Source organism: Xenopus tropicalis, chromosome 5, assembly GCF_000004195.4.
Source record: "Xenopus tropicalis strain Nigerian chromosome 5, UCB_Xtro_10.0, whole genome shotgun sequence".
Taxonomy (NCBI): Eukaryota; Metazoa; Chordata; class Amphibia; order Anura; family Pipidae; genus Xenopus; species Xenopus tropicalis.
In genome coordinates this window covers 42727-69763 of record NC_030681.2, presented here as the reverse complement: position 1 = coordinate 69763, position 27037 = coordinate 42727, and the positions used below count along the sequence as shown (strand labels likewise).

General features: G+C 56.9%; 2 protein-coding genes across 2 annotated transcripts; one reads left to right on the top strand and one right to left on the bottom strand.

The window, feature by feature from the left end:
• The first annotated feature begins 1141 nt into the window (after nt 1-1141).
• On the top strand, nt 1142-5177 carry LOC116410927 (guanylin-like). Its single transcript, XM_031902575.1, has 3 exons — nt 1142-1245; nt 2667-2865; nt 4723-5177. The coding sequence occupies exons 1-3, from the start codon at nt 1180-1182 to the stop codon at nt 4785-4787; spliced, it is 330 nt and encodes a 109-aa protein (XP_031758435.1). The 5' UTR covers nt 1142-1179; the 3' UTR covers nt 4788-5177.
• A 4548-nt stretch (nt 5178-9725) lies between these two features.
• Nucleotides 9726-19739, bottom strand: LOC116411074 (guanylin-like). Its single transcript, XM_031902939.1, has 3 exons — nt 19540-19739; nt 11171-11345; nt 9726-9822 (listed from the first exon to the last, which is right to left on the bottom strand). The coding sequence occupies exons 1-3, from the start codon at nt 19606-19608 to the stop codon at nt 9755-9757; spliced, it is 312 nt and encodes a 103-aa protein (XP_031758799.1). The 5' UTR covers nt 19609-19739; the 3' UTR covers nt 9726-9754.
• Nucleotides 19740-27037: the final 7298 nt, after the last annotated feature.

The following is a 27037-nucleotide window of genomic DNA, read 5'->3' as shown; positions in this document are numbered from 1 at the left end:
CCTAAGGGGCAGCTGGGGTAGCCTATGGGGCAGCTGGGGGAAGCCTAAGGGCAGCTGGGGTAGCCTATGGGGCAGCTGGGGTAGCCAAGGGGCAGCTGGGGTAGCCTAAGGGGCAGCTGGGGTAGCCTATGGGGCAGCTGGGGTAGCCTAAGGGGCAGCTGGGGTAGCCAAGGGGCAGCTGGGGTAGCCTATGGGGCAGCTGGGGTAGCCTATGGGGCAGCTGGGGTAGCCTAAGGGGCAGCTGGGGTAGCCTAAGGGGCAGCTGGGGTAGCCAAGGGGCAGCTGGGGTAGCCTATGGGGCAGCTGGGGTAGCCTAAGGGGCAGCTGGGGTAGCCAAGGGGCAGCTGGGGTAGCCTATGGGGCAGCTGGGGTAGCCTATGGGGCAGCTGGGGTAGCCTATGGGGCAGCCCAGAGAGCCACACCATGTGCCTAACACAGTTGATAAGGTGCCAGGCTGCCAGGATTGCCCCTTCCGTGCCCTGAGACTGCATGGTGCATGAAGCAGGGCCTGTGCCAATGGGCAATCCCAGGCTGTGTGTCAGGCTCTTCCCTCATGGATGGCGCACTGCGGGCAATGCCAGTACCTGCACAGGTAGGTTCTAAAGGGGCCTGATCCGTGGTTCTAATCTGTCAGTTCCTTGGTGACCGTGGGGAAGAGAGCAGCCCAGGGGCCAGAGCTCTGTACCTGACTGGGGGGGGTCAAGGGCAGGTGTGGGGGGTCAAGGGCAGGTGTGGGGGGTCAAGGGCAGGGGTGGGGGGGGTCAAGGGCAGGTGTGGGGGGTCAAGGGCAGGTGTGGGGGGGGCATGTGGGGAGGAAACCTGGGTGCCGCCCGGAGTCAGAATCTTTATTGGCACATTGGTATCGGTGCCAGCGCCAAGTATCCCGTCGGGTCCATCTGTGCACACATGGCACTGGGAGGGGCACCAAGGGGGACGCCCAAAGAATAAACAGCCCTAAATGCCCTGCAGATAAGTGCCCCGCTCCTGCCCGGGGTCCTGCTGTGTCCAAGCCCCAGGGCATGCTGGGAAATCCCTTTTATCAATGGCAATAAACTCTATTGATCTGCCCGTGCCCTGCCGGCGCCACCACGTGCCAACTCCCATTACTCAGTAACCAACCAGTCAGATATAAGCGCCACAGCCTGGCAGGGCCGGCACAGACTGGCACCACTAGCCAACATGAGGACTGCGTGGCTCTGCGCCCTGATGCTGCTCATTCACTGCACCAACTGCGTCATTGTGCAGGTAGGGGCCCCCGGGGGCAGGGGGGGGGTCCGGCTGGGGCAATGGATTAACCCATGTTAGGGCACCATCGTCCTACCCAAGGTGGGCAAAGTGGCAGTGAAAGGGTGGGAGAGCCGATATTCTGCTGCCCCCTCGGGCACTTTAACACACCATTATCTCGATCGGGTTCTACCGACTGCTCTGGGTTTTCTGTTAAAAGGTCGGTTCACCTTCAGGTTAACGTTTAGCAACTTTTCAATTGGTCTTCATTATTTATTTCTAATAGTTTGTGAATTATTTCCCTTCTTCTTCTGCTTCAAATGGGGGTCAGTGACCCCGGCAGCCAAACCCTATTGCTCCGTGAGGCTCTAGTCACTGGGGGTCAGTGACCCCGGCAGCCAAACCCTATTGCTCCGTGAGGCTCTAGTCACTGGGGGTCAGTGACCCCGGCAGCCAAACCCTATTGCTCTGTGAGGCTCCAGTCACTGGGGGTCAGTGACCCCGGCAGCCAAACCCTATTGCTCCGTGAGGCTCCAGTCCCTGGGGGTCAGTGACCCCGGCAGCCAAACCCTATTGCTCCGTGAGGCTCCAGTCACTGGGGGTCAGTGACCCCGGCAGCCAAACCCTATTGCTCCGTGAGGCTCCAGTCACTGGGGGTCAGTGACCCCGACAGCCAAACCCTATTGCTCTGTGAGGCTCCAGGCACTGGGGGTCAGTGACCCCGGCAGCCAAACCCTATTGCTCTGTGAGGCTCCAGTCACTGGGGGTCAGTGACCCCGGCAGCCAAACCCTATTGCTCCGTGAGGCTCCAGTCACTGGGGGTCAGTGACCCCGACAGCCAAACCCTATTGCTCTGTGAGGCTCCAGGCACTGGGGGTCAGTGACCCCGGCAGCCAAACCCTATTGCTCTGTGAGGCTCCAGTCACTGGGGGTCAGTGACCCCGGCAGCCAAACCCTATTGCTCTGTGAGGCTCCAGGCACTGGGGGTCAGTGACCCCGGCAGCCAAACCCTATTGCTCCGTGAGGCTCCAGTTTTTACTGATCTTCCTTATTCAGCCCTATCCTATACTTATCCCTGTCACCGCTACTTGGTTACTAGGTGAAATTGGCCCCTAGCAACCTGATAGCCCCCTGAAATTCCAAACTGAAGATCTGCTGAACAAAAAGCTAAATAATTCAAAGGATAATTCGGATAATAAAAAACGAAGACCAATTGCAAACTGTCTCAGAATGAAAGTGAAGGTGAACAAGCCCTTTTTTCATTTATGAAGGGAAATAGCCAATCAACATGGCAGCTTCTTTCTGCTGATGGGAGGAGCCAGTTACTCGTTCTCTGGGATCCTGTATCAAATCTGTTTCACTGGGAAATGTGCCTGAACTATAACTCTCTGCGCTGAGTCTCCTTCCTGGTTCCTAATGGGGATTTCCCCTCGTTTGTGCAGGACGGAGATTTCACCTTCAGTCTGGAGGAGGTTCTGAAGCTGAAGGAGGTTTTGGACCAGAAGTCGGTACCTGAGAGCCGAGTAAAGAGGGAAATATCCCAATCTGCTGTGCAGCAAGCCTGTGCCAACCCCGAGCTGCCCCGAGCCTTCCTGCCCGTCTGTGCCAACCCCGATGCCCAAGGGGTCTTCTACAGATTAGGTACCCGGCAGCCCCCCCATTCCTTTATTGTATTAGTCCCACCAGCCCTGCTGGGAGGCTGTTCCCTGTACCTACCCCCCTTTCTGTAAAGTAGCACTTCCTTATGTTCCCTTTCAGCCCCCCCCCCCCCCTATTCCTTTACTGTATTAGTCCCACCGGCCCTGCTGGGAGGCTGTTCCCTGTACCTACCCCCCTTTCTGTAAAGTAGCACTTCCTTATGTTCCCTTTCAGCCCCCCCCCCCCCTATTCCTTTACTGTATTAGTCCCACCGGCCCTGCTGGGAGGCTGTTCCCTGTACCTACCCCCCTTTCTGTAAAGTAGCACTTCCTTATGTTCCCTCTCAGCCCCCCCCCCCTATTCCTTTACTGTATTAGTCCCACCGGCCCTGCTGGGAGGCTGTTCCCTGTACCTACCCCCCTTTCTGTAAAGTAGCACTTCCTTATGTTCCCTTTCAGCCCCCCCCCCCCCTATTCCTTTACTGTATTAGTCCCACCGGCCCTGCTGGGAGGCTGTTCCCTGTACCTACCCCCCTTTCTGTAAAGTAGCACTTCCTTATGTTCCCTCTCAGCCCCCCCCCCTATTCCTTTACTGTATTAGTCCCACCGGCCCTGCTGGGAGGCTGTTCCCTGTACCTACCCCCCTTTCTGTAAAGTAGCACTTCCTTATGTTCCCTTCAGCCCCCCCCCCCATTCCTTTACTGTATTAGTCCCACCGCCCTGCTGGGAGGCTGTTCCCTGTACCTACCCCCCCTTTCTGTAAAGTAGCACTTCCTTATGTTCCCTTTCAGCCCCCCCCCCCCCTATTCCTTTACTGTATTAGTCCCACCGGCCCTGCTGGGAGGCTGTTCCCTGTACCTACCCCCCTTTCTGTAAAGTAGCACTTCCTTATGTTCCCTTTCAGCCCCACCCCCCCCATTCCTTTACTGTATTAGTCCCACCGGCCCTGCTGGGAGGCTGTTCCCTGTACCTACCCCCCTTTCTGTAAAGTAGCACTTCCTTATGTTCCCTTTCAGCCCCCCCCCCCCCCCTATTCCTTTACTGTATTAGTCCCACCGGCCCTGCTGGGAGGCTGTTCCCTGTAACCTACTCCCCTTTCTGTAAAGTAGCACTTCCTTATGTTCCCTTTCAGCCCCACCCCCCCCATTCCTTTACTGTATTAGTCCCACCGGCCCTGCTGGGAGGCTGTTCCCTGTACCTACCCCCCTTTCTGTAAAGTAGCACTTCCTTATGTTCCCTTTCAGCCCCCCCCCCCCCCCCTATTCCTTTACTGTATTAGTCCCACCGGCCCTGCTGGGAGGCTGTTCCCTGTACCTACCCCCCTTTCTGTAAAGTAGCACTTCCTTATGTTCCCTTTCAGCCCCCCCCCCCCATTCCTTTACTGTATTAGTCCCACCGGCCCTGCTGGGAGGCTGTTCCCTGTACCTACCCCCCTTTCTGTAAAGTAGCACTTCCTTATGTTCCCTTTCAGCCCCCCCCCCCCCTATTCCTTTACTGTATTAGTCCCACCGGCCCTGCTGGGAGGCTGTTCCCTGTACCTACCCCCCTTTCTGTAAAGTAGCACTTCCTTATGTTCCCTTTCAGCCCCCCCCCCCCCCTATTCCTTTACTGTATTAGTCCCACCGGCCCTGCTGGGAGGCTGTTCCCTGTACCTACCCCCCTTTCTGTAAAGTAGCACTTCCTTATGTTCCCTTTCAGCCCCCCCCTATTCCTTTACTGTATTAGTCCCACCGGCCCTGCTGGGAGGCTGTTCCCTGTATCACATATTTGAGCCCATAAGTGGGGGTGCTATGTTGGCCCCCGTTTCCCAAACTCTTTCTCTCCCCCACCAGGTTCTGACCCAATTCTCTATTCCCTACAGAACGCATTGCCTCGGAGCCGGATGTGTGTGACGTTTGTGCCTTTGCTGCCTGCTCCGGATGCTGAAGTCGCCCCGACATATTGCCCCCCCCATGATGGGTTCCGACACCACCTTTTGTTTTCTCCAATCCTTAAAGATTGAGCTGATTGTACAGCCGGGGGGGGGCAGAGTGACCCCAAACCTCTGTGTGAGGGCGTGGCCCCATCATATGGCAGAATTAGCTCCTCCCTCCAGCTCACGGGGCGTTCCCCAGCACACTGGCGTCTGGTCACATGACAGGAATATGTGCCAATCAGTGACTGCCGATCTCACTAGGACTAATAATGTATAAATAAAACTGTGTTTTAAAGGGTAAGTTGATTATTATTGATCAGTAATTGATCCCTTCAGTCTCAGCTGAATAAATACTATTTTATGATAAGTAAAACAATCTAAAAATAAACCTTCAAAGTGTCTCCCCTCGTTAATCTTTGTGCTGCCCCCAGTACTTACCCAGGTACAGAGCTCTGATTCTCTGTACTTCCTGCTCCTGGGCTGCTCTCTTTCCCATGGTCAGGCAGGAACCTCCCCCTGGGTAAGTGAATCCAATCTCCCCCCAGTACTTACCCAGGTACAGAGCTCTGATTCTCTGTACTTCCTGCTCCTGGGCTGCTCTCTTTCCCACGGTCAGGCAGGAACCTCCCCCTGGGTAAGTGAATCCAATCTCCCCCCAGTACTTACCCAGGTACAGAGCTCTGATTCTCTGTACTTCCTGCTCCTGGGCTGCTCTCTTTCCCATGGTCAGACAGGAAACCCCCCTGGGTAAGTGAATCCAATCTCCCCCCAGTACTTACCCAGGTACAGAGCTCTGATTCTCTGTACTTCCTGCTCCTGGGCTGCTCTCTTTCCCATGGTCAGACAGGAACCTCCCCCTGGGTAAGTGAATCCAATCTCCCCCCAGTACTTACCCAGGTACAGAGCTCTGATTCTCTGTACTTCCTGCTCCTGGGCTGCTCTCTTTCCCATGGTCAGACAGGAACCCCCCCCTGGGTAAGTGAATCCAATCTCCCCCCAGTACTTACCCAGGTACAGAGCTCTGATTCTCTGTACTTCCTGCTCCTGGGCTGCTCTCTTTCCCATGGTCAGGCAGGAACCCCCCCCCCCCCCCGGGTAAGTGAATCCAATCTCCCCCCAGTACTTACCCAGGTACAGAGCTCTGATTCTCTGTACTTCCTGCTCCTGGGCTGCTCTCTTTCCCATGGTCAGGCAGGAACCTCCCCCTGGGTAAGTGAATCCAATCTCCCCCCAGTACTTACCCAGGTACAGAGCTCTGATTCTCTGTACTTCCTGCTCCTGGGGCTGCTCTCTTTCCCATGGTCAGGCAGGAACCTCCCCCCCCTGGGTAAGTGAATCCAATCTCCCCCCAGTACTTACCCAGGTACAGAGCTCTGATTCTCTGTACTTCCTGCTCCTGGGCTGCTCTCTTTCCCATGGTCAGACAGGAACCCCCCCCTGGATAAGTGAATCCAATCTCCCCCCAGTACTTACCCAGGTACAGAGCTCTGATTCTCTGTACTTCCTGCTCCTGGGCTGCTCTCTTTCCCATGGTCAGACAGGAACCCCCCCCTGGATAAGTGAATCCAATCTCCCCCCAGTACTTACCCAGGTACAGAGCTCTGATTCTCTGTACTTCCTGCTCCTGGGCTGCTCTCTTTCCCATGGTCAGACAGGAACCCCCCCCCCTGGGTAAGTGAATCCAATCTCCCCCCAGTACTTACCCAGGTACAGAGCTCTGATTCTCTGTACTTCCTGCTCCTGGGCTGCTCTCTTTCCCATGGTCAGACAATTAATGCTTGGAGCTGCCATTGTGATTGCTCTGCCCTGTGCTGGTGTAATGTCTGCGCGTCCCTATTGGCTCAGTGCAGGAGTTTGGGGCAAAGAATGAGCCAATGGCGACCCCTACAGTGGTTCTGATACTGACACGGGATTGGGGGGCACAAAAACCCCTAAACTGAGTGATCATTAACCAGCTGCAACGTATAACCTGAGCCCCCTGGAACTTGTTCTTGGCTGGCATTTTGCTTGATGTGACCCCCAGTCTCTGTACAGTAAGGTGAGTAATGCTCTGGCACATTATGTAGCACAATATAACCCCCAGTCTCTGTACAGTAAGGTGAGTAACTATCTGCCCCAGGAGTAAGGGTTGGTATATACAGTAGGAGCAGGTAAGTAGTTGTTCTCTGATTATTTTCTCAGGTGTCTCTCTAATCTCTCGGCCCCCATAGGGGAAGATAAGGGACCTTCAGTGCCGGGGCTGCTCCCAGGTAGTGGGCGGGGCTTCCCTTCATATTCCCCCCCCCCCCCCCCCCGCCAAGATCTTTCACCCATATCCCAAGAGCAACATTTCTCCTCAATCAATGGGCCCCTCAGCCCACTGGGGAAGGGGCAGTTAAGGGGGGGGGGTCACTATATATAAATATATAAGGGGGGGTCACTATATATAAATATATAAGGGGGGGCAGTAATGAAATAGAGAAAGTACAGGGAAGAGCGACTAAGCTGATAAAGGGAATGGGTTCAGTTATGGGGAAAGGCTGGCCCAGTTGGGATTGGTTACACTGGGGAAGGGGCAGTTAAGGGGGGGGTCACTATATATAAATATATATGGGGGGGGCAGTAATGAAATAGAGAAAGTACAGGGAAGAGCGACTAAGCTGATAAAGGGAATGGGCTCAGTTATGGGGAAAGGCTGGCCCAGTTGGGATTGGTTACACTGGGGAAGGGGCAGTTAAGGGGGGGTCACTATATATAAATATATAAGGGGGGGCAGTAATGAAATAGAAAAGTACAGGGAAGAGCGACTAAGCTGATAAAGGGAATGGGCTCAGTTATGGGAAAGGCTTGGCCCAGTTGGGATTGGTTACACTGGGGAAGGGGCAGTTAAGGGGGGTCACTATATATAATATATAGGGGGGGCAGTAATGAAATAGAGAAAGTACAGGGAAGAGCGACTAAGCTGATAAAGGGAATGGGCTCAGTTATGGGGAAAGGCTGGCCCAGTTGGGATTGGTTACACTGGGGGGGGGGGGGCAGTTAAGGGGGGGTCACTATATATAAATATATAAGGGGGGGCAGTAATGAAATAGAGAAAGTACAGGGAAGAGCGACTAAGCTGATAAAGGGAATGGGCTCAGTTATGGGGAAAGGCTGGCCCAGTTGGGATTGGTTACACTGGGGGGGGGGGGGGCAGTTAAGGGGGGGCACTATATATAATATATAAGGGGGGGCAGTAATGAAATAGAGAAAGTACAGGGAAGAGCGACTAAGCTGATAAAGGGAATGGGCTCAGTTATGGGGAAAGGCTGGCCCAGTTGGGATTGGTTACCACTGGGGGGGGGGGGGGGGCAGTTAAGGGGGGGGGTCACTATATATAAATATATAAGGGGGGCAGTAATGAAATAGAGAAAGTACAGGGAAGAGTGACTAAGCTGATAAAGGGAATGGGCTCAGTTATGGGAAAGGCTGGCCCAGTTGGGATTGGTTACACTGGGGGGGGGGGGGCAGTTAAGGGGGGGGTCACTATATATAATATATAAGGGGGGGCAGTAATGAAATAGAGAAAGTACAGGGAAGAGCGACTAAGCTGATAAAGGGAATGGGCTCAGTTATGGGGAAAGGCTGGCCCAGTTGGGATTGGTTACACTGGGGGGGGGGCAGTTAAGGGGGGGTCACTATATATAAATATATAAGGGGGGGCAGTAATGAAATAGAGAAAGTACAGGGAAGAGCGACTAAGCTGATAAAGGGAATGGGCTCAGTTATGGGGAAGGCTGGCCCAGTTGGGATTGGTTACACTGGGGAAGGGGCAGTTAAGGGGGGGGGGTCACTATATATAATATATTAAGGGGGGGCAGTAATGAAATAGAGAAAGTACAGGGAAGAGCGACTAAGCTGATAAAGGGAATGGGCTCAGTTATGGGGAAAGGCTGGCCCAGTTGGGATTGGTTACACTGGGGGGGGGGGCAGTTAAGGGGGGGTCACTATATATAAATATATAAGGGGGGGCAGTAATGAAATAGAGAAAGTAACAGGGAAGAGCGACTAAGCTGATAAAGGGAATGGGCTCAGTTATGGGAAAGGCTGGCCCAGTTGGGATTGGTTTACACTGGGGGGGGGGGGCAGTTTAAGGGGGGTCACTAATATATAAATATATATGGGGGGAGTTACGGGGGGGGGGGAGTTACAGGGGGAGGCGGAGTTACAGGGGAGACCAATAACCAATCAGTGAGACAATTAATTCCAATGTAACAAGTTTATTCAGAATGAGAATTATAATGAACATTGGGGGTAATCACCATGATCCCTTATTTAAAGGAGGGTATGGGGCAGAGAAGAGGAGTAGGGGTTGGGCAGGGTAGGGGTATGAAGGCAGGGGGAGGAGTAGGGGTAGGGGGCAGTATGAGGGGGGAGGGTAGGGGTATGAGGGGAGGTAGTAGGGGCATGAGGTAGGGGTATGAGAGCAGGAGGTATGGAGGGTATGGAGGAGGCAGAGGTAGGATGGGCAGGGCAAGTGTATGAAGGGCAGGCAGCAGGGTATGGGCAGGGTATGAGGGGGAGAGGTATGGGGGGCAGGAGGTATGGAGATATGGAGGGGTTAGGCAGGAGGCAAGTAGTATGGAGGGGCAGGGAGGGCGGGGGGGCAATTAGATACAGCCAGCCAGAAGAATGGCACAAAGGCACCATCACCCCCAACCCCCCTTTGCTGTATTATTATTATTATTGTTATTATTATTAATAATAAACCAATCAGCAGATCAGATCTATAGAGACTCCTTGTATCCAACACTTCCCATGGGCAGGTGGCGCCGCAGAGCTTGCAATCAACATTATGGCCCGATTAGGTACAGATAATACAGCTGCCCCCCCAGGGGCCCAGCACCGACCAATAGAGAACTGGAAGCACAGGGAGGGGCCCAGGGCCCAGTCATTGTCATTTGGGTATAATCATAGGGTCTAGATTTGGGCCATTCAGCGCCGGTACTGCCCAAGGGTTCTAGAAGCATCCGGGACAGGCCGGGTTGGCACAGATTTCACATTCATCAAAGTTCTCCACGGCCCGAACTGTGTAACAGAGAGATAATGGCACCTGGTTAGTCCCACTGGTACCGGAACCAACTGTCACTCCATTCTCAGCAATGGATAATGTACCCCCTACTGTAACGGATAAGGATATTAGCAGTCACTGAGGGGTTCTGTGCCCCCCATATAAAGGCACAAGGCTGCAGGCTGAGTTATACAGGGAACTCTGAGTATCACTCATGTATTATAAGGGATAATGTACCCCCTACTGTAAATGATAAGGATATTAGCAGTCACTGAGCGGTTCTGTTGCCCCCCATATAAAGGCACAAGGCTGCAGGCTGAGTTATACAGGGAACTCTGAGTATCACTCATGTATTATAAGGATAATGTACCCCCTACTGTAAATGATAAGGATATTAGCAGTCACTGAGGGGTTCTGTCCCCATATAAAGGCACAAGGCTGCAGGCTGAGTTATACAGGGAACTCTGAGTATCACTCATGTATTATAAGGGATAATGTACCCCCTACTGTAAATGATAAGGATATTAGCAGTCACTGAGGGGTTCTGTGCCCCCCATATAAAGGCACAAGGCTGCAGGCTGAGTTATACAGGGAACTCTGAGTATCACTCATGTATTATAAGGGATAATGTACCCCCTACTGTAAATGATAAGGATATTAGCAGTCACTGAGGGTTCTTGTGCCCCCCATATAAGCACCAAGCTGCAGGCTGAGTTATACAGGGAACTCTGAGTATCACTCATGTATTATAAGGGATAATGTACCCCCTACTGTAAATGATAAGGATATTAGCAGTCACTGAGGGGTTCTGTGCCCCCCATATAAAGGCACAAGGCTGCAGGCTGAGTTATACAGGGAACTCTGAGTATCACTCATGTATTATAAGGATAATGTACCCCCTACTGTAAATGATAAGGATATTAGCAGTCACTGAGGGGTTCTGTGCCCCCATATAAAGGCACAAGGCTGCAGGCTGAGTTATACAGGGAACTCTGAGTATCACTCATGTATTATAAGGGATAATGTACCCCCTACTGTAAATGATAAGGATATTAGCAGTCACTGAGGGTTCTGTGCCCCCATATAAAGGCACAAGGCTGCAGGCTGAGTTTACAGGGAACTCTGAGTATCACTCATGTATTATAAGGGATAATGTACCCCTACTGTAAATGATAAGGATATTAGCAGTCACTGAGGGGTTCTGTGCCCCCCATATAAAGGCACAAGGCTGCAGGCTGAGTTATACAGGGAACTCTGAGTATCACTCATGTATTATAAGGGATAATGTACCCCCTACTGGGGTATCAGGGTATCAGGGTATCAGGGTATCGGGTTATCAGGGTACTGGGGTATCGGGGTACATACCCAGCTGGATGAAGATATCGGGGGCATTATCCTCCTCGCAGACTGGGTGGAACTCCTCCGGGAGGGCGTTGCTATGACACAGTTCCTGGGTTACTTCGGTCGGTTCTTTTTCTTCCGTCTCAATCACTTTCTTTAACTCCAGAACCGACTTCACATGGAAAGTGAATTTTCCCACCTGGGGGAGAGGGATGAGACGCTCAGTGGGACCCGGGGCCCCAGTACGGGAGGGATGAGACGCTCAGTGGGACCCGGGGCCCCAGTACGGGAGGGATGGGACGCTCAGTGGGACCCGGCCCCAGTAACGGAGGATGGGACGCTCAGTGGACACCGGGGCCCCATACGGGGATGGGACGCTCAGTGGGACCCGGGGCCCCAGTACGGGAGGGATGAGACGCTCAGTGGGACCCGGGGCCCCAGTACGGGAGGGATGGGACGCTCAGTGGGACCCGGGGCCCCAGTACAGGAGGAATGGGACGCTCAGTGGGACCCGGGGCCCCAGTACAGGAGGAATGGGACGCTCAGTGGGACCCGGGGCCCCAGTACGGGAGGGATGAGACGCTCAGTGGGACCCGGGGCCCCAGTACGGGAGGGATGAGACGCTCAGTGGGACCCGGCCCAGTACGGGAGGGATGGGACGCTCAGTGGGACCCGGCCCCAGTACAGGAGGAATGACGCTCAGTGGACGGGCCCCAGTACAGGAGGAATGGGACGTCAGTGGGACCCGGGGCCCCAGTACAGAGAATGGGACGCTCAGTGGGACCACCCCCGGCCCAGTACAGGAGGAATGGGACGCTCAGTGGGACCCGGGGCCCCAGTACGGGAGGAATGACGCTCAGTGGGACCCGGGCCCCAGTACGGGAGGAATGGACGCTCAGTGGGACCCCGGGCCCCAGACGGGAGGAATGGGACGCTCAGTGGGACCCGGGCCCCAGTACAGGAGGAATGGGACGCTCAGTGGGACCCGGGGCCCCAACGGGAGGGATGGGATGCTCAGTGGACCCGGGGCCCAGTACGGGATGGATGAGACGCTCAGTGGGCCCCGGGGCCCCAGTACAGGAGGAATGGACGCTCAGTGGACCGGGGCCCAGTACAGGAGGAATGGGACGCTCAGTGGGACCCGGGCCCCATATGGGAGGGATGGGATGCTCAGTGGACCCGGCCCCAGTACGGGAGGGATGAGACGCTCAGTGGGACCCGGGGCCCCAGTACGGGAGGAATGAGACGCTCAGTGGGACCCGGGGCCCCAGTACGGGAGGGATGGGACGCTCAGTGGGACCCGGGGCCCCAGTACGGGAGGGATGGGACGCTCAGTGGGACCCGGGGCCCCAGTACGGGAGGAATGGGACGCTCAGTGGGACCCGGGGCCCCAGTACGGGAGGGATGAGACGCTCAGTGGGACCCGGGGCCCCAGTACGGGAGGAATGGGACGCTCAGTGGGACCCGGGGCCCCAGTACAGGAGGGATGGGACGCTCAGTGGGACCCGGGCCCCAAATACAGGAGGGAGGGACGCTCAGTGGGACCCGGCCCCAGTACAGGAGGGATGGGACGCTCAGTGGGACCCGGGCCCCAGTACAGGAGGGATGGGACGCCTCAGTGGGACCCGGCCCCAGTACAGGAGGGATGGGACACTCAGTGGGACCCGGGGCCCCAGTACAGGAGGGATGGACGCTCAGTGGGACCCCCCCCAGTACCGGGAGGATGGGACGCTCAGTGGGACCCGGGGCCCAGTACGGAGGATGAGACGCTCAGTGGGAACCGGGCCCCAGTACAGGAGGGATGAGACGCTCAGTGGGACCCGGGCCCCAGTACGGGAGGGATGAGACGCTCAGTGGGACCCGGGGCCCCATACGGAGGATGAGACGCTCAGTGGCCCGGGCCCCAGTACGGGAGGAATGGACGCTCAGTGGGACCCGGGCCCCAGTACGGGAGGAAGGGGACGCTCAGTGGGACCCGTGGCCCCAGTACGGGAGGAAGGGGACGCTCAGTGGACCCGGGGCCCCAGTACGGGAGGATGGGACGCTCAGTGGGACCCGGGGCCCCATACAGGAGGAATGGGACGCTCAGTGGACCCGGGGGGCCCAGTACGGGAGGGATGGACGCTCAGTGGGACCCGGGGCCCCAGTACAGGAGGGGATGGGACGCTCAGTGGGACCCGGGGCCCCAGACGGGAGGGATGACGCTCAGTGGGACCCGGGGCCCCAGACGGGAGGAATGGGCGCTCAGTGGGACCCGGCCCCAGTACGGGAGGAATGGGACGCTCAGTGGGACCCGCCCAGTACGGGAGGGATGGGACGCTCAGTGGACCCGGGGCCCCAGTACGGGAGGAATGGACGCTCAGTGGACCGGGCCCCAGTACGGGAGGGATGGGACGCTCAGTGGGACCCGGGCCCAGTACGGGGGATGAGACGCTCAGTGGGACCCGGGGCCCAGTTACGGGAGGGATGAGACGCTCAGTGGGACCCGGGCCCCAGTACAGAGATGAGACGCTCAGTGGGACCCGGGGCCACCCAGTACGGAGCGGATGAGACGCTCAGTGGGACCCGGGGCCCCAGTACGGGAGGAAGGGGACGCTCAGTGGGACCCGGGCCCATACGGGAGGGATGGGACGCTCAGTGGGACCCGGGCCCCAGTACGGAGGATGGGACGCTCAGTGGGACCCGGGGCCCCAGTACGGGAGGGATGGACGCTCAGTGGGACCCGGGCCCAGTACGGAGGATGAGACGCTCAGTGGGCCCCGGGCCCCAGTACGGGAGGGATGAGACGCTCAGTGGGCCCCGGGCCCCAGTACGGGAGGATGGACGCTCAGTGGGACCCGGGCCCCAGTACGGGAGGAATGGACGCTCAGTGGACCCGGGGCCCCAGTACGGGAGGGATGGGACGCTCAGTGGGACCCGGGGCCCCAGTACGGGAGGAAGGACGCTCAGTGGGACCCGCCCCATACGGGAGGGATGAGACGCTCAGTGGACCCGGCCCCATGGGAGGAAGGGACGCTCAGTGGGACCCGGGCCCCAGTACAGGAGGAATGGAGACGCTCAGTGGGACCCGGGGCCCCAGTACGGGAGGATGAGACGCTCAGTGGGACCCGGTGCCCCAGTACAGGAGGATGGGACGCTCAGTGGGACCCGGGCCCCAGTACAGGAGGGATGGGACACTCAGTGGGACCGCCCCAGTACGGGAGGAATGGGACGCTCAGTGGGACCCGGGGCCCCAGTACAGGAGGAATGGGACGCTCAGTGGGACCCGGGGCCCCAGTACGGGAGGAATGGGACGCTCAGTGGGACCCGGCCCCAGTACGGGAGGAAGGGGACGCTCAGTGGGACCCGGGCCCACCCAGTACGGGAGAAGGACGCTCAGTGGGACCCGGGGCCCAGTACGGGAGGAAGGGGACGCTCAGTGGGACCCGGGGCCCAGTACGGGAGGAAGGGACGCTCAGTGGACCCGGGGCCCATACGGGAGGAAGGGGACGCTCAGTGGGACCCGGGCCCCAGTACGGGAGGGATGGGACGCTCAGTGGGACCCGGGCCCCAGTACGGGAATGGGACGCTCAGTGGGACCCGGGCCCCAGTACGGGAGGAATGGACGCTCAGTGGGACCCGGGGCCCCAGTACTGGAGGAATGGGACGCTCATGGGACCCGGGGCCCCAGTACGGGAGGGATGGGACGCTCAGTGACCCGGGGCCCCAGTACAGGAGGAATGGAACGCTCAGATGGACCCGGGCCCCAGTACGGGAGGATGGACGCTCAGTGGGACCCGGGGCCCCAGTACGGGGATGGACGCTCAGTGGGACCCGGGGCCCCAGTACGGAGGGATGAGACGCTCAGTGGACCCGGGGCCCCAGGACAGGAGGAATGGACGCTCAGTGGACCCGGGGCCCCAGTACGGGAGGAATGGACGCTCAGTGGGACCGGGCCCCAGTACGAGAATGAGACGCTCAAGTGACCGGGCCCCAGTACGGGAGGAATGAGACGCTCAGTGGACCCGGGGCCCCAGTACGGAAGGGATGAGACGCTCAGTGGGACCCGGGGCCCCAGTACGGGAGGAATGAGACGCTCAGTGGGACCCGGGCCCGTACGGGAGGGATGAGACGCTCAGTGGGACCCGGGGCCCAGTACGGGAGGAATGAGACGCTCAGTGGGACCCGGGGGCCCCAGTACGGGAGGGATGAGACGCTCAGTGGACCCGGGCCCCAGTACGGGAGGGATGAGACGCTCAGTGGGACCCGGGGCCCCAGTACGGGAGGAATGGGACCTCAGTGGGACCCGAGCCCCAGACGGGAGGGATGAGACGCTCAGTGGACCCGGGGCCCCAGTACGGGAGGGATGAGACGCTCAGTGGGACCGGGGCCCCAGTACGGAGAATGGGACGCTCAGTGGGACCCGGGCCCCAGTACGGGAGGATGAGACGCTCAGTGGGACCCGGGGCCCCAGTACGGGAGGGATGAGACGCTCAGTGGGACCTCGGCCCAGTACGGGAGGGATGAGACGCTCAGTGGGACCCGGGCCCCAGTACGAGGATGAGACGCTCAGTGTACCCGGCCCCCAGTACGGGAGGGATGAGACGCTCAGTGGGACCCGGGCCCCAGTACGGGAGGAATGGGACGCTCAGTGGGACCCGCGGCCCCAGTACGAGGGATGAGACGCTCAGTGGACCCGGGCCCCAGTACGGAGGAATGAGACGCTCAGTGGGACCCAGGGGCCCCATACGGAGGATGGGACGCTCAGTGGGACCCGGCCCTTCATACTGCCCCACACTCACACTCACTGCCCCCCACACTCACTGCCCCCCCACACTCACCCTCATACTGCCCTCCCCACACTCACCCTCATACTGCCCCCACACTCACTGCCCCACACACCCTCATACTGCCCCCCCACACTCACCCTCATACTCCCCCACACTCACTGCCCCGCCACACTCACCCTCATACTGCCCCCCCACACTCACCCTCATACTGCCCTCACACTCACTGCCCCACACTCACCCCCATACTGCCCCCCCACACTCACCCTCATACTGCCCACACTCACACTCACTTGCCCCCCACACTCACCCCCATACTGCCCTCCCACACTCACCCCCATACTGCCCCCCACACTCACACTCACTCCCCACACTCACACTCATACTGCCCCCCACTCACACTCACTGCCCCCCCACTCACCCTCATACTGCCCTGCCCCTCCCACACTCACCCTCATACTGCCCTCCCACACTCACCCTCATACTGCCCTCCCACACTCACCCCCATACTGCCCTGCCCCCTCACACTTACCCTCATACTGCCCTCCCCCCCCCACACTCCCCCTCATACTTGCCCCTCCCCCCCACACTAACCCTCATACTGCCCTGCCCACCCACACTCACCCTCATACTGCCCTGCCCCCCCACACTCACCCTCATACTGCCCTGCCCCCCCCCACACTCACACTCATACTGCCCCCCCACACTCACCCTCATACTGCCCTGCCCCCCCGCACACTCACCCTCATACTGCCCCCCCACACTCACCCCATACTGCCCTGCCCCCCCCACACTCACCCTCATACTGCCCTGCCCCCCCCACACTCACCCTCATACTGCCCCTGCCCCCCACAATCACCCTCATACTGCCCTGCCACCCCCACACTCACCCTCATACTGCCCTGCCCCCCACACTCACCCTCATACTGCCCTGCCCCCCCCACACTCACCCTCATACTGCCCCCCCACACTCACCCCCATACTGCCCTCCCCCCCACACTCACCCTCATACTGCCCTGCCCCCCCACACTCACCCTCATACTGCCCTGCCCCACAATCACCCTCATACTGCCCTGCCACCCCCACACTCACCCTCATACTGCCCTGCCCCCCCACACTCACCCTCATACTGCCCTGCCCCCCACAATCACCCTCATACTGCCCTGCCACCCCCACACTCACCCTCATACTGCCCTCCCCCCCCACACTCACCCTCATACTGCCCTGCCCCCCCACACTCACCCTCATACTGCCTGCCCCCCCCACACTCACCCTTCATTCTTCCCTGCCCCCCCCCACCCCTACGCCCCCTCACTTACCCTCATACTGCCCTGCCCCCCACACTCACCCTCATACTGCCCTGCCCCCCCCACACTCACCTCATACTGCCCTGCCCCCCCACACTCACCCTCATACTTGCCCTGCCCCCCACACTCACCCTCATACTGCCTGCCCCCCCCACACTCACCCTCATACTGCCTGCCCCCCAACACTCCACCCTCATAATTCCCTGCCCCCCCCACCCTATACTGCCCCCCCACACTCACCCTCATACTGCCCTCCCACACTCACCCTATACTGCCTCCCACACTCACCCTCATACTTCCCTGCCCCCCCCACCCCTATACTGCCCCCTCACACTCACCCTCATACTGCCCTGCCCCCCCCCACACTCACCCTCATATCTGCCCTGCCCCCCCCACACTCACCCTCATACTGCCCTGCCCCCCACACTCACCCTCATACTGCCTGCCCCCACACTCACCCTCATACTGCCCTGCCCCCCCCCACACTCACCCTCATACTGCCCTGCCCCCCCCCACAACTCACCCTCATACTGCCCTGCCCCCCAACACTCACCCTTCATAATTCCCTGCCCCCCCACCCCTATACTGCCCCCCCACACTCACCCTCATACTGCCCTCCCACACTCACCCTCATACTGCCCTCCACACTCACCCCCATACTGCCCTCCCACACTCACCCTCATACTGCCCTCCCACACTCACCCTCATACTGCCCTCCCACACTCACACTCATACTGCCCTCCCACACTCACACTCATACTGCCCTCCCACACTCACACTCATACTGCCCTCCCACACTCACCCCCATACTGCCCCCCACAGCCCCATACTGCCCTCCCACACTCACCCTCATACAGCCCTCCCACACTCACCCCCATACTGCCCTCCCACACTCACCCCCATACTGCCCTCCCACACTCACACTCATACTGCCCTCCCACACTCACCCCCATACTGCCCTCCCACACTCACACTCATACTGCCCCCCCACACTCACCCTCATACTGCCCTCCCACACTCACCCTCATACTGCCCTCCCACACTCACCCTCATACTGCCCTCCCACACGCACCCCATACTGCCCTCCCACACTCACCCCCATACTGCCCTCCCACACTCACCCCATACTGCCCTCCCACACTCACACTCATACTGCCCTCCCACACTCACACTCATACTGCCCTCCCACACTCACCCCCATACTGCCCTCCCACACTCACCCCCATACTGCCCTCCCACACTCACACTCATACTGCCCTCCCACACTCACCCCCATACTGCCCTCCCACACTCACACTCATACTGCCCCCCACACTCACCCTCATACAGCCCTCCCACACTCACCCTCATACTGCCCTCCCACACTCACCCCCATACTGCCCTCCCACACTCACCCTCATACTGCCCTCCCACACTCACCCCCATACTGCCCTCCACATCACCCCCATACTGCCCTCCCACACTCACCCTCATACTGCCCTCCCACACTCACCCTCATACTGCCCTCCCACACTCACCCCTCATACTGCCCTCCCACACTCACCCCCATACTGCCCCCCACACCCCCATACTGCCCTCCCACACTCACCCCATACTGCCCTCCACACTCACCCCATACTGCCCTCCCACACTCACCCCATACTGCCCTCCCCACACTCACCCCCATACTGCCTCCCACACTCACACTCATACTGCCCTCCCACACTCACCCCCATACTGCCCTCCCACACTCACACTCATACTGCCCTCCCACACTCACACTCATACTGCCCTCCCACACTCACCCCCATACTGCCCTCCCACACTCACCCTCATACAGCCCTCCCACACTCACCCTCATACAGCCCTCCCACACTCACCCTCATACTGCCCTCCCACACTCACCCTCATACTGCCCTCCCACACTCACCCCCATACAGCCCTCCCACACTCACCCTCATACTGCCCTCCCACACTCACCCCCATACAGCCCTCCCACACTCACCCCCATACAGCCCTCCCACACTCACACTCATACTGCCCCCCACATCACCCTCATACTGCCCTCCCACACTCACACTCATACTGCCCCCCCACACTCACCCTCATACTGCCCTCCCACACTCACCCTCATACAGCCCTCCCACACTCACCCTCATACTGCCGCCCCATTCTGCCCCCCCCCCCCCACCAGGGGCAGTAGATTTGCCCATACACCCAACTGCCCGGGAGTTGTTGCCTGGGGCCCTGTGATCAGAGAGAGGATTAACCATTTGTGAGCAGCACAGACAGTCACCCACATTATAGGGTTGGGGTGCAGGGAGCCCCCCGTTACACTCACCTGTATTTTAACCCCTTGTGACCCCCCCAGCAGGAGGAGCAGCAGGACGGGGAGCAGGAGGGATTTCATGGCTGAGTCTCCGGTTGTTGTGCGGCTGCAACTCCCTGCGCTTTATTCCCCCCTCGGCTAACGGGTAACTTATAAACTGCACCTTAACCCCTTCCTGCCCAAAGCGCTGATAATAACCGCTTCAAGGTCTGACTGAGCACATTCCCCTGTGTGTGATAAACCCAATCAGCTTTTATTGCCCTGAGCTGGGCCCTCCCAATGGGGGCGCCGGGGGCCACTGGCCCCAAGATGGGCAGATAAGGAAGATCCTCCGGGCAGATAAGGAACCTGACTCAGAACCATTTTATTGCCCCAATTTCCCTCTAATGAGAACTGGCACAGGGGAAACATATGCCCCCGCCCCTACAAAGCTGCCCCTATTAAAGGCAAAGAGGTACCCCAAGGGTAACAGTGGCTCCTTGCGGTGCAACAGGAGGACAGGAGCAGCTCCATCTGCAGCTAAAGCAAAGGATGCCGCCCATGGGACTAATTGGTGGGGGGTGGGGCCAGTGACAATGAGGTGGGTGCGGCTTGTGAAGGCTGTGGGTGTGGTCTCGTTTTTAATCTATGGAGCTGCCATGTTGGAGAGGCTTCTGGGCATGCAATTCATTTCTGTGGCCACTAGAGGGGACTCTTGCCTTGTATGATACAAAGTGATGATTATTTCTCAGCAAGTTCAAGCAGAATTTAATGTTATTGATAAATAGATATTCTGGGGGGGCAGACCCCCAGTGCAGTTCTGCAGGATATACTGATACCCCCGATCCACTGTGTGTCCTGCTTGTGGGCTGAACCCCGCCCTCACTTTCCCCATAGGGACAGTTACAGGCTCTTGGATGGAATAAGGGCTCCCTCTTCTGGCGAGAGAAAATAACTGCAGAAGCCAAGCAAGGCATGGGGGGGGGGCAAATACTAGAGCAGGGAGGCGCCGACATTTAACCCTTCAAAATCCTAATTAGCATTCAGATTCGGTTCGGCCAGGACCGTGCATTTGCACCCTGAATCCACTGCCGAAAACTGCCCCCAGATTTACTTACCCTTACACCCTCCCATCACTACAGAGCCGAAAACTGCCCCCAGATTTACTTACCCTTACACCCTCCCATCACTACAGAGCCGAAAACTGCCCCCAGATTTACTTACCCTTACACCCTCCCATCACTACAGAGCCGAAAACTGCCCCCAGATTTACTTACCCTTACACCCTCCCATCACTACAGAGCCGAAAACTGCCCCCAGATTTACTTACCCTTACACCCTCCCATCACTACAGAGCCGAAAACTGCCCCCAGATTTACTTACCCTTACACCCTCCCATCATTGCCCTTCTTACACTCGCCCATTGTGCCCTTCTTACACTCGCCCATTGTGCCCTTCTTACTCTCGCCCATTGTGCCCTTCTTACACTCGCCCATTGTGCCCTTCTTACTCTCCCCCATTGTGCCCTTCTTACTCTCGCCCATTGTGCACTTCTTACTCTCCCCCATCATTGCCCTTCTTACTCTCGCCCATTGTGCCCTTCTTACTCTCCCCCATCATTGCCCTTCTTACTCTCGCCCATTGTGCCCTTCTTACTCTCGCCCATTGTACCCTTCTTACTCGCCCATTTATGCCCTTCTTACTCTCGCCCATTGTGCCCTTCTTACTCTCGCCCATTGTGCCCTTCTTACTCTCCCCCATCATTGCCCTTCTTACTCTCGCCCATTGTGCCCTTCTTACTCTCGCCCATTGTGCCCTTCTTACTCTCGCCCATTGTGCCCTTCTTACTCTCCCCCATCATTGCCCTTCTTACTCTCGCCCATTGTGCCCTTCTTACTCTCGCCCATTGTGCCCTTCTTACTCTCGCCCATTGTGCCCTTCTTACTCTCCCCCATCATTGCCCTTCTTACTCTCCCCCATTGTGCCCTTCTTACTCTCCCCCATCATTGCCCTTCTTACTCTCCCCCATTGTGCACTTCTTACTCTCGCCCATTGTGCCCTTCTTACTCTCGCCCATTGTGCCCTTCTTACTCTCCCCCATCATTGCCCTTCTTACTCTCCCCCATTGTGCCCTTCTTACTCTCGCCCATTGTGCCCTTCTTACTCTCGCCCATTGTGCCCTTCTTACTCTCCCCCATCATTGCCCTTCTTACTCTCCCCCATTGTGCCCTTCTTACTCTCGCCCATTGTGCCCTTCTTACACTCGCCCATTGTACCCTTCTTACTCTCGCCCATTGTACCCTTCTTACTCTCGCCCATTGTACCCTTCTTACTCTTGCCCATTGTACCCTTCTTACTCTCGCCCATTGTGCCCTTCTTACTCTCGCCCATTGTGCCCTTCTTACTCTCGCCCATTGGCCCTTCTTACTCTCGCCCATTGTGCCCTTCTACACTCGCCCATTTGCCCTTCTTACTCTCGCCCATTGTGCCCTTCTTACTCTCGCCCATTGTGCCCTTCTTACTCTCGCCCATTGTGCCCTTCTTACTCTCGCCCATTGTGCCCTTCTTACTCGCCCATTGTGCCCTTCTTACTCTCATCCATTGTGCCCTTCTTACTCTCCCCCATTGTGCCTTTCTTACTCTCGCCCATTGTGCCCTTCTTACTCGCCCATTGTGCCCTTCTTACTCTCATCCATTGTGCCCTTCTTACTCTCGCCCATTGTGCTCTTCTTACTCTTCCCCATTGTGCCCTTCTTACTCTCCCCCATTGTGCCTTTCTTACTCTCGCCCATTGTGCCCTTCTTACTCTCGCCCATTGTGCCCTTCTTACTCTCACCCATTGTGCTCTTCTTACTCTCCCCATTGTGCCCTTCATACTTCTCCCCATTGTGCCCTTCTTACTCTCATCCATTGTGCCCTTCTTACTCTCGCCCATTGTGCTCTTCTTACTCTCCCCCATTGTGCCCTTCATACTCTCCCCCATTGTGCCCTTCTTACTCTCGCCCATTGTGCCCTTCTTACTCTCGCCCATTGTGCTCTTCTTACTCTCTACCATTGTGCCCTTCTTACTCTCCCCCATTATGCCCTTCTTACTCTTGCCCATTGTGCCCTTCTTACTCTCGCCCATTGTACCCTTCTTACCTTGCCCATTGTACCCTTCTTTAACTCTCGCCCATTGTGCCCTTCTTACTCTCGCCATTGTGCCCTTCTTACTCTCGCCCATTGTGCCCTTCTTACTCTCGCCATTGTGCCCTTCTTACACTCGCCCATTGTGCCCTTCTTACTCTCCATTGTGCCCTTCTTACTCTCGCCCATTGTGCCCTTCTTACTCTCCCCCATTGTGCCTTTCTTACTCTCGCCATTGCTGCCCTTCCATTGTGCCCTTCTTACTCTCATCCATTGTGCCCTTCTTACTCTCGCCCATTGTGCTCTTCTTACTCTTCCCCATTGTGCCCTTCTTACTCTCCCCCATTGTGCCTTTCTTACTCTCGCCCATTGTGCCCTTCTTACTCTCGCCCATTGTGCCCTTCTTACTCTTCCCCATTGTGCCCTTCTTACTCTCCCCCATTGTGCCTTTCTTACTCTCGCCCATTGTGCCCTTCTTACTCTTGCCCATTGTGCCCTTCTTACTCTCGCCCATTGTACCCTTCTTACTCTTGCCCATTGTACCCTTCTTACTCTCGCCCATTGTGCCCTTCTTACTCTCGCCCATTGTGCCCTTCTTACTCTCGCCCATTGTGCCCTTCTTACTCTCGCCCATTGTGCCCTTCTTACTCTCGCCCATTGTGCCCTTCTTACTCTCGCCCATTGTGCCCTTCTTACTCTCGCCCATTGTGCCCTTCTTACTCTCGCCCATTGTGCCCTTCTTACTCTCCCCCATTGTGCCCTTTTCCCATTTACTCTCGCCCATTGTGCCCTTCTTACTCGCCCATTGTGCCCTTCTTACTCTCATCCATTGTGCCCTTCTTACTTCTCGCCCATTGTGCCCTTCTTACTCTCCCCATTGTGCCCTTCTTACTCTCCCCCATTGTGCCCTTCTTACTCTCGCCCATTGTGCCCTTCTTACTCGCCCATTGTGCCCTTCTTACTCTCATCCATTGTGCCCTTCTTACTCTCGCCATTGTGCTCTTCTTACTTCTTCCCCATTGTGCCCTTCTTACTCTCCCCCATTGTGCCTTTCTTACTCTCGCCCATTGTGCCCTTCTTACTCTCGCCCATTGTGCCCTTCTTTACTCTCGCCCATGTTGCCCTTCTTTACTCTCCCCCATTGTGCCCTTCTTACTCTCATCCATTGTGCCCTTCTTACTCTCGCCCATTGTGCTCTTCTTACTCTCCCCCATTGTGCCCTTCATACTCTCCCCCCATTGTACCCTTCTTAACTTCTCGCCCATTGTGCCCTTCTTACTCTCGCCCATTGTGCTCTTCTTACTCTCTACCATTGTGCCCTTCTTACTCTCCCCCATTATGCCCTTCTTACTCTTGCCCATTGTGCCCTTCTTACTCTCGCCCATTGTGCTCTTCTTACTCTCCCCCATTGTGCCCTTCTTACTCTCCTCCATTGTGCCCTTCTTACTCTCGCCCATTGTGCTCTTCTTACTCTCATCCATTGTGCCCTTCTTACTCTCGCCCATTGTGCTCTTCTTACTCTCCCCCATTGTGCCCTTCTTACTCTCCTCCATTGTGCCCTTCTTACTCTCGCCCATTGTGCCCTTCTTACTCTCGCCCATTGTGCTCTTCTTACTCTCCCCCATTGTGCCCTTCTTACTCTCCCATTGTGCCCTTCTTACTCTCGCCCATTGTGCCCTTCTTACTCTCCCATTGTACTTCTTACTCTCCCCCATTGTGCCCTTCTTACTCTCCCCATTGTGCCCTTCTTACTCTCCCATTGTGCCCTTCTTACTCTCGCCCATTGTGCCCTTCTTACTCTCGCCCATTGTGCCCTTCTTACTCTCGCCCATTGTGCCCTTCTTACTCTCGCCCATTGTGCCCTTCTTACTCGCCCATTGTGCCCTTCTTACTCTCATCCATTGTGCCCTTCTTACTCTCCCCCATTGTGCCCTTCTTACTCTCGCCCATTGTGCCCTTCTTACTCTCCCCCATTGTGGCCTTCTTACTCTCCCCCCTCCTTCTTACTCTCCCCATTGTGCCCTTCTTACTCTCCCCCATTGTGCCCTTCTTACTCTCGCCCATTGTGCCCTTCTTACTCTCGCCCATTGTGCCCTTCTTACTCTCGCCCATTGTGCCCTTCTTACTCTCGCCCATTGTGCCTTTCTTACTCTCCCCCATTGTGCCCTTCTTACTCTCGCCCATTGTGCCCTTCTTACTCTCGCCCATTGTGCCCTTCTTACTCTCGCCCATTGTGCCCTTCTTACTCTCCCATTGTGCCCTTCTTACTCTCGCCCATTGTGCCCTTCTTACTCTCGCCCATTGTGCCCTTCTTACTCTCGCCCATTGTGCCCTTCTTACTCTTGCCCATTGTGCCCTTCTTACTCGCCCATTGTGCCCTTCTTACTCTCATCCATTGTGCCCTTCTTACTCTCCCCCATTGTGCCCTTCTTACTCTCGCCCATTGTGCCCTTCTTACTCTCCCCCATTGTGCCCTTCTTACTCTCGCCCATTGTGCCCTTCTTACTCTCGCCCATTGTGCCCTTCTTACTCTCGCCCATTGTGCCTTTCTTACTCTCGCCCATTGTGCCCTTCTTACTCTCGCCCATTGTGCCCTTCTTACTCTCGCCCATTGTGCCCTTCTTACTCTCCCCCATTGTGCCCTTATTACTGAAGGCTGAGGTCTCTTTCTCTAGAGTTTCCATACACTGTAAGATCTACCTTCTCCTGATATGCCCCTAAGGCCAAATGATCAAATTAAAATGGCGGCATAGGCACCATCACTGCATCAAGGAGCCAACACAATGCCCAACCTGATGTAAAAATCAAACCTGCCCAATCAGGAATGACCAATCTCAGGCCAGATGTTGGGCGGGGAGGCCAATCGGAGGCAGACAAGTGGCCAAACCAGTCTAACTGACCCACATTAGCAGCTAAAATGATACGGTCGCCCTTGGAAAAGGAAATTATGTAGGCGGAGTCCATCAGAAAGCCACACCCTTATCCCAGCCCCACCCATTTAGGTGCCAGCCATTGTGCTGCAGCCTCTTGTTAATAATAGGGAGAGACTATTCCCAGGGAGAGCAGTTTGTAGGGAAGGGCAGTTTGTAGGGAAGGGCAGTAAGTAGGGAAGGGCAGTTTGTAGGGAAGGGCAGTTTGTAGGGAAGGGCAGTTAGTAGCCTATGGGAACCAGACAGCAGCCCATTGGCCGCAGGATTATCTCTGTGTAACAAACGCGCGGCTGTTTATTTCTATTCTCTCCCCGTCAGAATATTCCGTTCCGATGGCCTTGGGATACAGAACATTCCGTCTGTAGGGGGAAACTTTCCGCTCCGAATCTTTTTGTTCCGACACATTTGCTTCTATAGAAATAGTAAATGTCGGAGGCACATGACTCATTCCCACGATTCCTGCTGATTTGCATATGCTAATGAGCGGTTTGTGCGATGCCCCCTGGTGGCGCTGGGATTTGCTTTATGGCGACGCAGCCAATTTCTCTCACTTACTGCCCCCTGGTGGCGCTGGGATTTGCTTTATGGCGACGCAGCCAATTTCTCTCACTTACTGCCCCCAGGTGGCGCCGTGACACAGGGGGAGGGAATAGGCAGTCTGCACGTTAGGATCCGAATTATTAGGCCGTGTCGGTGCTATTGGGCCCCTATTCTGTATGCACCAATGGCCCCTCAGCAGCCAGGCCTCATATCCCATAATCCCCTTCTCTAACCATGTGACTAATGGCAGAGAGATTCCCCTCAGCAGCCAGGCCTCATCTCCCATAATCCCCTTCTCCAACCATGTGACTAATGGCAGAGAGATTCCCCTCAGCAGCCAGGCCTCATATCCCATAATCCCCTTCTCTAACCATGTGACTAATGGCAGAGAGATTCCCCTCAGCAGCCAGGCCTCATCTCCCATAATCCCCTTCTCCAACCATGTGACTAATGGCAGAGAGATTCCCCTCAGCAGCCAGGCCTCATATCCCATAATCCCCTTCTCCAACCATGTGACTAATGGCAGAGAGATTCCCCTCAGCAGCCAGGCCTCATATCCCATAATCCCCTTCTCCAACCATGTGACTAATGGCAGAGAGATTCCCCTCAGCAGCCAGGCCTCATCTCCCATAATCCCCTTCTCCAACCATGTGACTAATGGCAGAGAGATTCCCCTCAGCAGCCAGGCCTCGTATCCCATAATCCCCTTCCCCAACCATGTGACTAATGGCAGAGAGATTCCCCTCAGCATCCAGGCCTCATATCCCATAATCCCCTTCTCCAACCATGTGACTAATGGCAGAGAGATTCCCCCCAGCAGCCTCTCTATCTCCCCACCCTATCCGCCCCCTTTTATGTCACTGCCCCTTCCCTCAGAGTCCTGCCCACCTCCCACCAGCCACACAGAGACCCCCCGATAATGATCTCCCCTCATT

Bases quoted from the DNA above. Each gene is read 5' to 3' on its own strand.
- LOC116410927 (XM_031902575.1), top strand. From the start codon at position 1,180: ATGAGGACTGCGTGGCTCTGCGCCCTGATGCTGCTCATTCACTGCACC. The intron at 1,246-2,666 runs GTAGGGGCCCCC...TCGTTTGTGCAG, and splicing joins CCAACTGCGTCATTGTGCAG to GACGGAGATTTCACCTTCAG. The intron at 2,866-4,722 runs GTACCCGGCAGC...TATTCCCTACAG, and splicing joins AGGGGTCTTCTACAGATTAG to AACGCATTGCCTCGGAGCCG.
- LOC116411074 (XM_031902939.1), bottom strand. From the start codon at position 19,608: ATGAAATCCCTCCTGCTCCCCGTCCTGCTGCTCCTCCTGCTGGGGGGG. The intron at 11,346-19,539 runs GTGAGTGTAACG...CCTCTCCCCCAG, and splicing joins CACAAGGGGTTAAAATACAG to GTGGGAAAATTCACTTTCCA. The intron at 9,823-11,170 runs GTATGTACCCCG...TCTGTTACACAG, and splicing joins CGATATCTTCATCCAGCTGG to TTCGGGCCGTGGAGAACTTT.